This window comes from Carcharodon carcharias, chromosome 2 (genome assembly GCF_017639515.1).
Source record: "Carcharodon carcharias isolate sCarCar2 chromosome 2, sCarCar2.pri, whole genome shotgun sequence".
Taxonomy (NCBI): domain Eukaryota; kingdom Metazoa; phylum Chordata; class Chondrichthyes; order Lamniformes; family Lamnidae; genus Carcharodon; species Carcharodon carcharias.
The window spans coordinates 142,118,808-142,134,636 of record NC_054468.1 but is presented as its reverse complement, the minus strand read 5'-3'; the positions used below and the strand labels follow the sequence as shown (position 1 = coordinate 142,134,636).

Below are 15,829 nucleotides of genomic sequence, written 5' to 3'. Positions count from 1 at the left end.
CATGTCAGAGGAACTGTTTTTGAAAGTGGCATCATCAGAACAGATGATCCACCCTGCTCTCATTCCCACATGTCCGTCCTTGGTTTGCTGCATTGTTCCAGTGAAACTCAACACAAACTGGAGGAACAGCACCTCATCTTCCGACTAGGCGCTTTACAGCCTTCCGGACTGAATATTGAGTTCAACAATTTTAGATCATGAACTCTTTCCTCCATTCCCACCCCCTTTCCGATTTTTCCCCCTCCTTTTTTCCAATGATTTATATAGATTTTTCTTTTCCTACTACTTACACTATTTTTAAGTGTATTTCCATCCATTGTTTTATCTCTACCTTTTAGCCTATTTCGATCCCTTCCTCCCACCCAACCCCCACCAGGGCTATCTGTACCTTGCTCGTCCTGCTTTCTACCCTTAAATAGCATATTCCTTTAGATAATATCACCACCTTCAACACCCGTTTGTCCGTGACATCTTTTGTGTGTGTGTGTGTGTGTGTGTGTGTGTGTGTGTGTGTGTGTGTGTGTCCCAAACCAACTTAGATTGCACCTCTTCCACAGATGTTGCCAGACCTGCTGAGTTTTCCAGGGGTTTTTGTTTTTGTTACCAAGTGTTAATACTGTGCAATATAAAGATTACATACTCTAGGTTCTTGTTTACAATGGGAGAAAGATAGGGATCTTTTTGTGGAATTCTTCCTTGGATCAGTTATGTCAAATCACATTGTATGTGATCTCTGAAAGAAATGTGGCTGCTGCTCTTCAATGTTCATGTGAAGATGCTGTTCCAACAGTCATTACTGACATCTTATTTGTATCTAACAAAGTCTCAATTGTAAATGGTTAATGTTGAATTGACATATCCATCACTGACGCACAGTGGCAGCAGTGTGTACCATCTACAAGATGCATTGGAGCAGCTCACCAAGGCTCCTTTGACAGCACCTTCCAAATCCACAATCTCTACAACCTAGAAGGACATGAGCAGCAGATGCATGGGAGCTTCATCACCTGCAAGTTCCACTCCAAGCAACGCACCATCCTGACTTGGAACTATATTGCCGTTCCTTCATTGTCGCTGGGTCAAAATCCCTCCCCAACAACACTGTGGATGTACCTGCACCACATGGACTGCAGAAATTCAAGAAGGCAGCTCACCACTACCTTCACGAGGACAATTAGGGATAGCTGTTAAAAATGCTGACTTAGCCAGTGATGCCCACATCTCGTGAAAGAATAAAAAAAGTAAAAGCATAATTGCATCTTTTGTTCAAAACCTCATTGCTGTCTCTAACCTCTGACCTATGAGTGTGATTCAGACTGAGGCCTTAAGTACTAAGTAGGGGGTTGATAACATAAGATGGCAATGTAATAGTGAAAATTTCTAAAATGATATTTGGGAGACTTCCCTTGCGTGGTGACGATATTGGGTCCGAGCTTTGTGAAGAAGGAGCAATGCTCACTGATCGCTACATTGGCAGCTGCCCACAGTTTTTTTTTTAAAGGCTTTTGGGTGGAGATTTCCTCTGATGTCTGATCCAGTGAGGTGCCCTTTATAGCAGATCTGTAGAAATCTGTAAGCAGACCAAGAAAATGTGTGGCTCATTAAACAATCAGATTAAAGAATTCTCACTGATTATGAACTAGTAATTATAAATTAGGTTTAAATCATATACAGAAAACAAAATATATATTAGAAAAGAAAGATGGAATTGAGAAGAGAGAGAAACTAACTTAAAAAAATCCATAAATTAAATTCTGAAGGAATGAGAATTGTGCTGTTAAAAAATCACAACTCCTGAATGCACAAGCTCTAACTTTTTCTGGTATGTTTAATGGATAACTAGCCAGTAAGCACCATAACTTCACACACTTGAATTGATTTCAATTTTCAGTCTGTTAGTGAGATACTGTTACGGTGCAGCCTGTCGAGGAGCAGAGTAACACTGATTGCAACTTTCAGATTTCTGTGTTTAACTGTGCATGTGCGTATTCCGAAAACTGTCATCCAATTTACTTTAATAATAATATTAATATTTTACGGTTTTTGCATAAGCAAAACTCAACTGCTTTGTCTCGCAGTGTGTTGGAACTATGTGGAAGGAGTGGTGATGTGGGATTTAGAATGGATGGGAGGCTCAGAGATTTAAGTTGGAAATTACTCTCCTCCTGTACAAAATCAGTAACTGTTGATGGGCTTTCTGACTGAATTTGAAAGTACTGGTCCTAAGGCAAAAAATGAGTCTGCTTTGTTGTTATTCTGAACACACAACCTTGTTGCAATTCTTTCACAGGTTTAGGGATGCCACTCATGGAGTAGTGTGAAGCTTTATCTCCAAATTCTGAATTACAAATATCTTCTTTCTCTTAGAGTTCAGATAGATTGGATAGTGAACACACTGCTTCAAGTTCCAGTTCGAGTGAACGTAATGTGGTGAAGCCAATTATCAGAGTGGAACAACAAGACTACTACAAACAAGAGATCAGGCAAGGCATAACCTTTGCAATCATTACTATGTTTATTTATTAGCAATATTTTAAGATCTTGCAGATTTTCCAGTGGGCAAATCCAGCCTCACATGGTTATGAAAACATTTCTTATACTTATGCAAATTGGTTCTGCTACCACTCCATTTGGTTTGGAACAATTAGAAAATCCACAAAATAGTCATGGTTAATGTACTCTATTGAAGTAAATCTGGCACTGATGGAAGATTACTTTTCAATTTGACTGGGATTATCTGTCTAGTTTGGATGAGGTCTGCTTTCTGACATAGAATATGTAATGATACTGCTTGTGGCATGCTTGAGTGAAAACGTGGAGAGGAATTAGTCTAGTCTCAAAATGTAACAGCATTGTTATAGAATCTTAACAGTGCTATCATTTGATCATTTGCCTACAGTATTTAATTGAATCATTAAATAGTTATAGCCCAGAAAGAGGCCATTTGTCTCATTGAGTCCATGCCGGCGCTCTGCAAGAGCAACTCAATTCGCTCCATTCCCCTGCCATTTCCCTGTAACTCTGCAATTTTTTTCTCTTCAGATGCTTATCCAGTTCCCGTTTGAAAACCATGATTGAACCTGCCTCCACACACTCAGGCATTGCATTCCAGATGCTAACCACTCACTGTGCTTAAAAAGAGATTTTCATCATGTCACCATTGATTCTTTAGGCATTCACCTTAAATTTGTGTACTCTGGTTCTCGATACTTCTGCCAAGGGAAAGATTTCTTCTCTAGCCATTCTATCTTTTAAATACCTCGTGATTTTGACTACCTCTTTCAAATCTCTCAGCCTCCTCCAAAGAGAACAACCCCATCTTTCTCAATCTATCTGCATAACTGAAGTCCCTTTCCCCTGGAACCCTTCTGATAAACCTCTCCCTCACCCTCTAGGATAGAGGTGAAGGCATTAAAGGATGAGGTTTTTGAGAAGGGTTCCAGGTATAAGGGACTTCAGTTATGTGGATAGATTGGGAAAGATGGGGTTGTTCTCTTCAGAGAAGGCTGAGAGATATGAAAGAGGTATTCAAAATTACACCTCTAACCTAAAGTGTGGTGCCCAGAATTGGACACACCAAGCTGAGGCCAAACCAGTGTTTTATAAAGGCTCATCATAGCTTTCTTGCTTTTGTACTCTCTCAATTTATAAAGCCCATGATCCATGTACCTTTTTAACCACTTGTTGAACTTGACCTTCAACAATTTGTGCATATATACCCCAGGCCTTTCCGTTCCTACTCTTCATTTCATTTTGCCTCTCCTTGCTCTTCCTGCAAAATGTTTAAGTACACATTGACCTGTGTCAGTCTGCCATGTCTCCCCATTCCATCATTCAGTCAATGTCCTTTTGAAGTTCGCCATTAGCCTCTGCACAGTTCACAATACTTCTGAATTTTGAATCATCTTCAGATTTTGAAATTGGACCTTGTGTACCTAAGTCTAGATCAACATTTATGTATCAATGAAAGCAGTTGTCCCCATATTGGCCCCTGGGAAACCTCACTGTATACTTTACTCCAGTCAGAGAAACAACTTTTCACCATTGCTCTGCCTCCTGTCACTCAACTAGCTGACATCTGTCATGAGCACCCTTCTTCTGCTTGCTCTTAATGGCTTGCGATCTCTATCTTTCCTTCTCTGCCATGGTCTCGTGTGCGCCCCCTTATCGCTCTTTCTCACGCCCATGCACCCTCGCCCCAGCCTTTCTCACATTTGTGCGTCCCCTCGCCCTGGCCTTTCTTGTGTGTGGCCCCCTCGCCCAGGCCATCCTCGCCCTGGCCTTTGTCGTGTGCGCATGCCCTTCCCCACCCCACCCCACCCCTCGCCCCAGCCTTTCTCACACACGTGCGTCTCTCTCCCCACCCCCCTCCACTCTCTCCACTTTGCCAGTTCTGTTCTCATCCAACTGAAATTGGCCCCCACCAAGTAAGCATTTTTACTCTGGAATGTTCCTTATTCTTTTCCATAGCTAACATAAAACCTGTATTCTGATCACCTCCATAAATGTTCCGCAACTGGCACTTGATCGACTTGACCCGCTTCTTTCTCCAGAGCTCTCTCCAGCAATGCCTCTTTCCTCATTGGGCCTGAAACAAACTGAGGATGGCAATGTTCCTCAACAGACTTCAGAAACAATTCTCATCCCCGCCAACTCCATACCCTTGACATATTACCGTCCTAGCCTATATTAACGTGATTGAAGTCCCCCATTATCACTACTCTATAGACTTGGTATTTATCTGTAATTTCCCTGCAAATTTGCTCTTTTACATCTTTCCTACTAGTTGGTAGCCTATAGTATACACCCAGTAGTGTAATTATAGCTCAATTGTTTCTTAGCTCTAGCCAAATAGATCACGTTCTTGGCCTCTTGAATACATCCCCTCCCTCCAGCACTGTAATATTCTCCTTAATGCTGCCGCCCCTCCTGTTTTTTCCTTCTATATCTTGCCTGAACACCTTCTATCCAGGAATATTTAGTACCCAGTCCTATCCTTTTTCAGCCAGGTCTCTGTTATCGCAATATTCCCATGTAGTTATCTACATATGCAGCTCACCAAATTCATTTACCATGCTTTGTATGTTTAAATATATGCACTGAAAACCTAATTTAGACCTATTTCATTCCTTCTTATTCTGGTCGGATCTCATACCTTACCATTTCCTTCTTTAGTGCTATATGTGTCTCCCAATCCTTTGTGTATCTTTCTAATGTTGTATTCCTAGTTCTCTTTCACTTGCCAAGTTAGTTCAAACCCTCCAGGGCATTGGTCCCAGTTCTGTTCAGGTGCAACCCATCAGGCCTGTATCACCCCCACCTTCCCAAGAACCAACCCCAGTGTCCCAGGAATCTAAAGCAAGTTTTGGAAGTACATGGTCGAATGTTGGATACAGGGTTTGTATTCCAGCTGCAAGATCTGTTGTATTGGGGAATTTTTGGCCCATGCCTTCACTGGGCATCACATTTTACCCGTAATATTTTCCCTTCGAGTCGTTGATCTTGCTTTGTACTATTGACTTCCAACCAAACATAATTTCGAGGAATTTCAATTCTGTTTGGACTATACGATCACATAGTACTGTTGACTAGCTGTTCTTGAAAGTGACTTCACTTTCCAAATCCACCATTTATTAGCAGTGTTAAGTTCTGACACAAATCCAAGTATGTGAATCACAGAAAGTTAACATGTAAGTACAGCAAAAAATTAGAAAGGCAAATAATATGTTAGCCTTCATTGGAAAGTAGTTGGTGTATAAGAGTTGGGAAGTCTTTCTTCAATTATTTACAGCTTTGGTGAGACCACACCTGGAGTACTGTATACAGTTTTGCTCTCCTTACTTGAAAAATATACATGCCTTAAAGGGGGCAATAAAGGTTCACTAAATTCATTCCTTGGATGAAAGGCTGTCCAATGATGGAAGTAAATCTTGAATTCCAGTACTAGCTTTACTTTAAGTTGTTATGTACCCTGTACTTCCTCATTTGGCCTTAAGCATGTTGAAGACCTTTCTCTAACTAGTTCATGTACTTGCCAGCAATTGGCGTAATCAGATTTGAGGTCAGAGTGTGCTTCAATCTTCTTATATCACCAAACATAGTTCTCCACCATGTTGAATATATATTGAAACATTTACAACAGTGCCACAGCCCCAGTTTTGAGCCTGAATTTGATGCTGCTGCTGATGTTTGTTACATAACTTTAATAAATTATGAATAGATAATGAATTACCACGCGACATCACTCAAGACAATCTTCTGACATATCTTGTGTAAAGGTAGTAGTAAGGGACATAAGGGACACGCGAGGAGACAGGAGATTATGTCTGACTGAGACGGAGACCGAGTGAGTAACGAGCAAGGTTCATGTAAATTCGGGTAAGTCTTTTTCAGGTTTAAATATAGGTTAAGAATCAAGCTCTAACATAGAACTAACAGCCTTCAAGTAAGTTAGATTAGCTTGTTAAACCCTGCCTGATAGTGACAGTTATCTGTCAATCAGTTGAAAGCAGTTGGTTCGATTGGTGTTAATTACTATAGCAGAAAGCCAAACTAGCTAGTGACTCATCGGAGGGTCTATATAAGAGCCAGGCTTTTGAAACCGGGCGATCAGTAAGGGCGCGTGAGGAGAAAGGAGACTATGCCTGACTGAAACAGAGACTGAGTGTGTAGCAAATTAGGTTCACGTGGGAATTCAATGCACGGGGGGAATATAAGGGTGGATAAGATAGATAACAATGGCAGGACAGGTGTTATGTTTCAACTGTGGAATGTGGGTTCTTTTGGATATCAAGGCGATCCCGGACAAACATGTTTGCAGAAAGTGTAAGCAGCTGGAGGAATTCTGGATCAGGATTATTAATCTGGAAGCCGAACTGCAGACACTGCACAACATAAAGGACAGGGAGAAATACCTGGGCACTTGTTCCAGAAGACAATCACCCTCTTCAAATAGGGTCATCTGTTTTGGTCAATTGTGAGGGAGAGGAGGATGTGACCGTGAGTGAGGCAGGTAAAGGGACTGAGTAGGCAGTAGTGCAGGAGCCTCAGACTTTGCACTTGTCAAAACAGGTTTGAGGTGCTCACAACCTGTGTAGACGAAAGTGAGGTCTGCAAATATAGTATAGTGAGGGGGATTGACACTTCTTTCTGCAGCAAAGAGTGAAAGTCCAGAAGGCTGTGTTGCCTGTCTGGTGCCAGGGTCTGGGACATCTGCTCAGGGCTGGAGAGGAACCTGTAGTGGGTGGGGAGGACCCAGTTGTTGTGGTCCATGTAGACACCAACAACATTAGCAGGACAAGGAAAGAGGCTCTGCATAGTAAGTATGAGGAGCTAAGTACCAAATTAAGAAGCAGGACCTCAAAGGTAACTATGTCTGGTTTATTACCTGAGCCACATGCAAATTGCCATAGGACAGATAAGATTGAAGAGATGAATGCGTTGCTCAAAGACTGGTATGGAAGAAGTGAGTTCTAGTTCGTGGGGCAATGGCATCAGTAATGGGGAAATTGGGGGCTGTACATTGGGACGGTCTACACCTGAATCATGCTGGGACCAGTGTTCTAGCGAGCCACATAACTAGGGAAATAGCGAGCGCTTTAAACTAAACAAGGGGAATGAGGGATCAAGCTTGGGTATAGGAAATGAGGGTCAGAGAATGGCATGAAGGAACAGAGAATAAAACCTAAGAATGCACCAACAGTTGAGGCTAGATGTTACAAGATAAAAGGCAAAACTCATTGCTCTGTATATGAATGCATGCAGCATTCATAAAGTAATTGAATTGATAACACACTTTGAAGTAAATAAATATGATCTGATAGCCATTACGAAGACGTGGCTGCAGGATGACAATAATTGGTCCCTGAATATTGAGGGGTATATAACATTCAAGAAGAACAGGAAGCTAGGTAAACTGGAGGGGTAGAGCTGTTAATCAAGTATTGCATTGGTACAGGAGTTAGAGATGATCTTTGTTCAGGAGATCAGGATGTAAAACTGGTTTGGGTGGAGATGAATAGTAGGGGAAAGAAATCACTGTTGGGAGTGGTCTACAGGCCCTCTAACAGTCACCACAATGTAGGACAAAGTATACAAGAAGAAATATCCGGTGCTTGTGGTAAAGGGATGGCAATAATCATGGATAGTTTTAATGTACAAATAAACTGGAAAAATCAGATTGGCAGTAGTGGTCTAGACAAGGAGTTCATAGAATGTTTTCCAGATAATTTCTTAGAGCAACACATTCTGGGACCAACCAGAGAGCAGGTTAAATTAGTCTTGGGATTATGTAATGTGACGGGATTAATGACCTCGGAGTAAAGGCACGTCTAGGTAGCGGTGACCACAATATGATTGAATTTATATCAAGTTTGAGAGGGAGATGAGTGAATCTGAGACCAGTATTTTAAAAACCAAATGAGGGCAACTATGTGGGCATGAAAGCTGAGCTAGCTGAAGTGAACTGGGATACTAGGCTAGAGGGTAGATCAATAGAGAAGCAGTGGCAGACACTTAAGGGAATATTTCTGAATACTCAGAATAAGCATATTGCTACTATAAAGAAAAATTCTAAGGGGAAGGCCCACCATCCGTGGTTAACTAAAGGTAAAGAAAAGCATATAACTGTGCAAAGAGTATAAAGAACGGCAGAGAATGATTACAAGGTTAATCAGGAGAAAGAAATTATGGAGAAAAAAATGAAAGTATGAGAGGAAGCTAGCTAGAAATGCAAAAACGGATAGCAAGAGTTTCTACAGGTATTTAAAAAGGAAAAGAGTAAGTCGTGTTGGCCCTCTAGAGTGTGAGAATGGGGACTTAATAGTAGATAATAAGGAAATGGTAGATGAAATGAATAAATATTTTGCTTCTGTCTTCACCAAAAAAAATTCCATTAATATCTGTAAATCAGGAGGTGGAAGGGAGAGAGGATCTTAGTGAAATTACAGTCACTAGGGAAGCGGTACTGAGCAAACTGATTGAGCTGTGGGCTGACAAGTCTCTGAGTCCTGATGGACTTCATCCTAGCATCTTAAAAGAGGTGGCTAATGAGGCAGTTGATGCATTGGTGTTAATTTTCAAAAATTTGCTAGATTCTGGAAAGGTTTCATCAGACTGGAAAATAGCAATAAAAGCAAATAACTCCTCTATTCAAGAAGGAGGGAGGCAGAAAACAGGAAACAAAAGGCCTGTTTGCTTGATGTCTGTCGTGGGGAAGGTTTTAGAATCGATCATTAAGAAGGTTATAACTGGGCAGTTGGAAAAACTCAAGGTAATCGGAAAGGGTCAACATGGTTTTGAGGGAGGTAAATCATGTTTAACCAACTTATTGCAGTTCTTTGAAGAAGTAACATGTGTTGTGGATAAAGGGGAGCCTGTAGATGTACTATACTTTGATTTTCAGAAGCCATTTGATAAGGTGCCACATCAAAGATTATTGTGGAAAATAAAACTCATGGTGTTGGGGGTAACATAGCGTGGATAGAAGATTGACTGGCTGAAAGGAAACAGTGTATGCATAAATGGGTCTTTTTCTGATTGCCAGAATGTGACGAGTGGACTCCCGCAGAGGTCTGTACTGGATCCTCAACTTTTTACAAATTATATCAATGATTTAGATGAGGGGAGCAAAGGCATGATAGTTAAATTTGCAGATGACGCAAAGATAGATAGGAAAGTATGTTGTGAAGAGGAAATAAGGAGTTGCAGACAGATTATAGATGAATGAGTGGGCAAAAATCTGGCAAATGGAGCATACTGTAGAAAAATGTGAAGTTCACCTTGGCAGGAAGAATAAAAAAGCACAGTATTACTTAAATGGAGAATGATTGCAGAATTCCGAGGTGCAGAGGGATCTAGGTGTTCTAGTGCATGAGTCACAAAAAGTTAGGATGCAGGTACAGCAAGAATTAAGAAAGCTAATGGAATGCGCTCCTTTATTACGAGAGGAATTGAACACAACAGTGAGATTGTTATCCTTCAGTTATACAGGGCATTGGTGAGACTTGAATATTGTGTGCAGTTTTGGTCTGCTTATTTAAGGAAGGATGTCAGTGCATTGGAAGAGGCTCAGAGGACATTTACTAGATTGATACCTGGAATGAGTTGGTTGTCTTATGAGGAAAGGTTGGACGGACTGGGCTTGTTTCCACTGTAGAGTGAGGGGTGACTTGATTTAAGTATTTCAGATACTGAACGGTCTTGACAAGGTGCATGTGGAAAGGATGTTTCCTCATGTAGGTGAGCCCTGAGCTAGGAGGCACTGTTTTAAAGTTAGGGGGTCACCCTTCTGGACAGAGATGAGGAGAAATCTTTTCTGCGCGACTTTGGAACTCTCCCCCTCAGGAGGCGGTGGAGGTGGATCATTGAATATTTGTAAGGCAGAGGTAGATAGGTTCTTAGGCAAGGGAATCAAAAGGTTATCGGGGGTAGATGGGAATGTGGAATTTGAAACACAAACGGATCAGCCATGACCTTATTGAATGACCTACTTCAGCTCTTATTTTGTATGTTTGTATTTCCTCCACTCTTCCACCAAAGACTAGAGAATTGTTATAATCCTTCATCTACTTTGTTTTCTGAGCAATGTAAATGTTCACTAACAGTTTTCTGGCCAGTTATATAAACTTCCATTGCTGTTCAATTAGCAAATAAATTAAATTGGCAATTGATGTATTGATACAGCAGGAGCCAATTTAATGTTGAGCATAAATGTGAAAATTAAGAACATTATCCTTTCTGTGTGCTGGAAGCTCAAAGTTAATTTGGGTTATCACAAACTACAGCTCTACATTATCCAGCTGTTCAGTGATGCTGTTCACTGGCAAGATAAGTGACTGAGCCATACCCTAGATAGAGTATCAGTTTTTAGTTTGCAGCTGCCCAAGAGGGTGTTTATAGACTCCTCTCTGAATGGGATTTTCAGCGCTGATTGATTAATACAGGCAATACAAAAACAGAATTTTGATCACCATATCTGCAGATCACTTCAAGCGGTAATTACAACAAGCAAATTCCACTAAGTATTGGAGGTTCTTGAGCTATTTATCCTTGCACTTTTCTCTTCCTTTAGCTCTGCCCTCAGAGCTTTAAAAAATACTTTGGTAATTTCTTTAGTGTTGTGTCAAGATGTATACAGTTTGTGCAAAATTATCAGTATATATAGAATTGCACTAGGCGATTGTGCATAATAAACCACTATACCCATCGGTTTCTTGGTCATTCTTAAAATGGAAATTTAATTAATGTGATGCATTTCTTGTGGATTCCGTAGTGGGATATTTACCAAATATTGGCTTCATGGTTATGGATATGTAAGTTTATATTTATATGTCAAGTATATGTCCAATTGATGGCTCACAACCTTGTAATGTCTGATTATATACCTGTGAAGCATCTTGGAACAGTTTACTACTTTAAAAGTGCTGTATAAATGCAAGTTGTTATAGATTTTAAAGTTAAAATCCAAATTCAAAATTTTCAAGATAAAGCTTGTTAAATATTTCTTTGAGGAGTATTTTTATCACTTGCATTTGAACCACATAAGATGGTAGAATGACATAGCACAGAAGCAGGCCATTCAATCTATTATGTGTATGATGACTATGAAAGAGCTATCCAATTAGTACCACTCCTGCTTTATCTCCATTACCATGCAAATGTTTCCCCTTCAAATATTTATCCAATTCCTTTTTACAGAATCTGCTTCTATTATCTTTTCAGGCAATGCATTCCAGATCATTGTAACTGTTGCATAAAGTAATTTCTCATCATAATTGTTTCTAGATCTTTTACCAGTTAACTTAAACTTATGCCCTCTGTTTACCAAGCCTTCTGATTTTCGCTAATTGTACAGTTGTCAAAGGGGAGTACTTTTATTGTTTCAGAAGTGCCTTTTGTGACCGGAGTCAGCATTCCTGTTCTCCTCTCCCCACTATTTACCCCATCTTCCCCTCTGTTTTCCTTTTGCTGGGTCACGTACCCTCAAGAAGTAGTGAAGTGTCTATGCCCAAAACTTGTCCTTTATTTCCAGATAAACTTGCTTATTTTCAATGTCTCATTTCAGATTTGCAATATTTGCAGATTTTTCTTTCCATTTTCAAGTTCCATGTTTCATTTAAGAAAAGCAATAATAGATGCAATGTTTTTTCTTGAAATACCTGTATAAATTGATGTCTCAGTTTTTGCATTTTTAAAGGTAGTTATCTGTAGCAGATGTACAGTGTAGTTTAAAAGGCAATACAATGAAAGCATAGCAAATCTGGGTCTGGTTTTAATGTTGAATGTTATAGTGCTGTGAAGAGAAACCTTGCAGTGGGTCTGGAAGCTGAAACCATTCTAGGCCAGATATTTATTGAAATTAAATATTATATGTGTTGCAAAAATTTTGATTTATCACTATGTTGGGCTTAAAATGCTATATAAATGTACAACTGCACTACCATTGGAGAGGTCAGCATCTGTTAACAGTGGGATCAACTACAAATACATTATTTGGTTTGTTGAAAATGCACTTTTTTTTGCAGACCACAAGATGTACAAGGTCACGAGCTGACTCTGCCAGCAACTATAGAGTTCCGCGAAAGCTGTAAGTGACTACAACTACTTACATGTTGTAAGTTATAGATGAAAAAATAATTATATCCAGGGTATGTATTCCCAAATACATATTCAGCCAGTAGATGAACTTCTTGTTTTACAATATACTCACTGATATTCTAAAGTCAAAGTGTTCTCAATAATGTATTTGTTCCTGTTTTTAATATTAACATGTATTATGTCCAGTTGTATTAAACAGTTGTATTTTTACAGCGTCAGCCTTGGCTCGCTGGTAGCACACTCACCTCTGAGTCATGTGTTCAAGTCCCACTACTCAGGTTTGAACACATAATATAGGCTGGCACTTAGCAGTATAGTATTGAGGGAGTGATACAATGTGGGAGGTCTTTCAGATGAGATGTTAAATTGAGGTTTGGTTTTCCCTGCCAAGTGGATGTAAAAGATTATTTAATTGCTGTTTGTAGGACCTTGCTGTGTGCACATTGGCTGCCGTGTTTCAAAATACCTCATTAATTGTGAAACACCTAAGAGATCCTGAAGACTTTAAACGGACTTTATTAATGCAAGTTTGTTCTTTTAAGCACTTAGCTAATAACTTGAAATTAAAAACTAGTCACAAAATATATTTTCTGGTGGGCTGCCATTATATTAGTTTAGTTGGTAACTAAGCATTTGTGTTATTTTACAGCTGAAGATGCCTTCCTATCTGCCGTTGTTAACTATACTAATAGTTCTACTGTCCATTTCAAGCTGTCTCCTACATATGTACTGTATATGACATGCCGATATGTCCTGTCCAGCCAGTACCGACCTGATATGAGCCCTTCTGAACGTACTCATAAAGTTATTGCAATAGTTAACAAGATGGTTAGCATGATGGAAGGAGTTATTCAGGTGAGTTTTGTGATTCACTGATGCTTAAATTGCTTTCAGATTTATGTTTTATATATCATCTTTTGAACTGATTAGGATAAACTATTAACATTTATTGCCTTAAAATACAGTTTCTGTGGCTTAACTAGTAAAATGGCATAAGACTTTACAACTTGCTTTGTTGGAGGACTTAGAGACATCAAAATCATTTGAAGCAAAACTGAACTGGTTAGTATTGTTGAAGTAATTGCTACATTTGTCATAAAAGGCAACAAAAATCATCTGAGTCAGGCTTGTAATCTTTTCAGTGTGGCAGTGGAAGAAAAGTATAGCTTACGTATTACCTTGTACTATACTTGGATGCACCAGAATGCACAGGGGGACAAAATTGAAGATTGGAATATGCCTTTTAATGACAAATTTCAAGTAGAATCCTAGTTACAGGTCAGACAAATCAGAACAGTGCTTTAAACAATCATTCATGTTTTTGTAGGCAGTGTTAGAAAAAAAACAAGCTTTGGTACACTTGCCTCTTTATCTTGTTACTACCATTATGACTGAATCTAAAACCGAGTAGTTGCTGTATTGTCCCTACCTTTCACTATTCTGCCATTAGTGTGCCATTTTTGTAAACTAGCAGTTTTGTTCTAAATGGCAGTACCAAATTTAATTCCAAAGTCCTAAATTTAAGCTTTAAATTTAAATTTTATATGGGGCTTGTGGTAATTAATGATTTTTATGAAAAATATAAAATTGGTATCTTTTCTGTATGTGAAATTAAATTACTCATTGGTTTAAAAAGTATACAAATCCGCCAGATACTAACCACGTGCTGCTTAAAGTTTTTCTTCATGTCACTCTGGATCTTTTGCTCTTTATCTCAAATCTGTGTCCTTGGGTTCTTTATCATCCCACTAACGGGAAGGGCTTCTCTCCATCATCACAAATTTAGACAGCTGCTAAGATGTTTTGTATGTTATATAACACGCTTCTAATGTAAACAAATTCCTGCCAATATCCTGATTGACATGGGACAGAACAGGCAAATAATTGGCAAATGAGGTCAGCACAGGTAAATGAGTTACTACATTTTAGTAGGAAGAATAGAGGTCACTTATTACTTGGAGGATGCAGGTCTAGGTGAGGTAGAGGCACAAAGGGATCTCAGAATACAAATATACCAAGCACTAAAAGATTGCCACGGGTTAGCAAAGCCATGAAAAAAACAAACCAAGCACTAGGCTTTATTTCTAGAGGGCTAGAATTGACAAGGTAAGGAAGTTATATTCGACCTGCATGAAGCCTTGGTTAGACCACACTTAAGGTACTGAGAGTGTTCGAGTTACAATATTAACAGGATATAGAGGCACTGGAGAGAGTGCAAGGATGATACCAGAAATCTGTGTATGGACAAATCAGGGAAGAATCGACAGACTGAGTGTCTCTTTTTAAATAGAATGGTTCAGGGGTGACCTAATGGAGGTCTTTACAAGTTGAAAGGTTTTGTTAAGAGTTGGGTGAGAAAATGTTTTCTCTTGTGGTATTACATCAATATAAGATAATCACCAAGCAAACCAATAGAAAATTCAGAAGAAACTTCTTTCTCAGAACTCTTTGGGTAATGTGAAACTCATTACCGGGAGAGAGGTTGAAGCGAATAATACGGATGTATTTACGGGGAAGTTGGACAAGCATATGAGGGAGAAGGGAATAAATGGTCATGGTGACAGGTTTAGATGAGGAAAGGTGGCAGGAGGCTCAAGTGGACCAGAAACACCACATGGACTGGTTGGGTCAAATGACCTATTTCTGTGCTGTATATTCTACATAATCCTTTGTGGATACAATTTTTCACATGCCCATTATAAAAAATGTATTCAGTTTTGTATTAACTCGACCCATGGGATTGAAGTAATACTCACTTACCTAGGATTTTGTGCTGAATAAATAGCAAACATCCAAAATAGATGTAACCAGCTTCTGTTGTTCTTTGATTTATCTAGCACTACCTCTAAATTAGTAGTGTTTGCTGTAGCTCTTGCTACTTAGCATTACAATATCTTTGCTTCTTTTATGGTGTACATTGTTTTTATTCTCCTTGGCTCTTGTTCAAATGGTTAGACAGTACCGTAGTGGTAATATCACTAGACTAGTAATCGAGCGGTCCAGGCCAATGTTCAGAGGACACAGATTCAAATCCCACCACACCAGCTAGTGAAATTTAGATTCAATTAATTAATAAATCTGATATTGAAAGCTAGTCTCAGTAATGGTGACCATGAAACTATCATTGATTGATTGTCATAAAAACCCATCTGGTTGACTAATGCCCTTTAGAGAACGAAATCTGCTGTCCTTACTTGGTCTGGCCTACATGTGACTCCAAACCCATGGCAAT

At 39.4% G+C, this 15,829-nt stretch overlaps 1 protein-coding gene across 6 annotated transcripts in view; it reads left to right on the top strand.

The window, feature by feature from the left end:
* Positions 1–15,829, top strand: part of afdna (afadin, adherens junction formation factor a) — a 243,077-nt gene that overhangs the window by 124,918 nt on the left and 102,330 nt on the right. For all 6 annotated transcript variants that reach the window (XM_041212059.1, XM_041212057.1, XM_041212055.1 and 3 more), the window contains exons 12-14: positions 2,368–2,483; positions 12,525–12,586; positions 13,247–13,452. In XM_041212059.1, the coding sequence (XP_041067993.1) occupies positions 2,368–2,483; positions 12,525–12,586; positions 13,247–13,452 (384 nt within the window). The remainder of the gene's footprint in view (positions 1–2,367; positions 2,484–12,524; positions 12,587–13,246; positions 13,453–15,829) is intronic.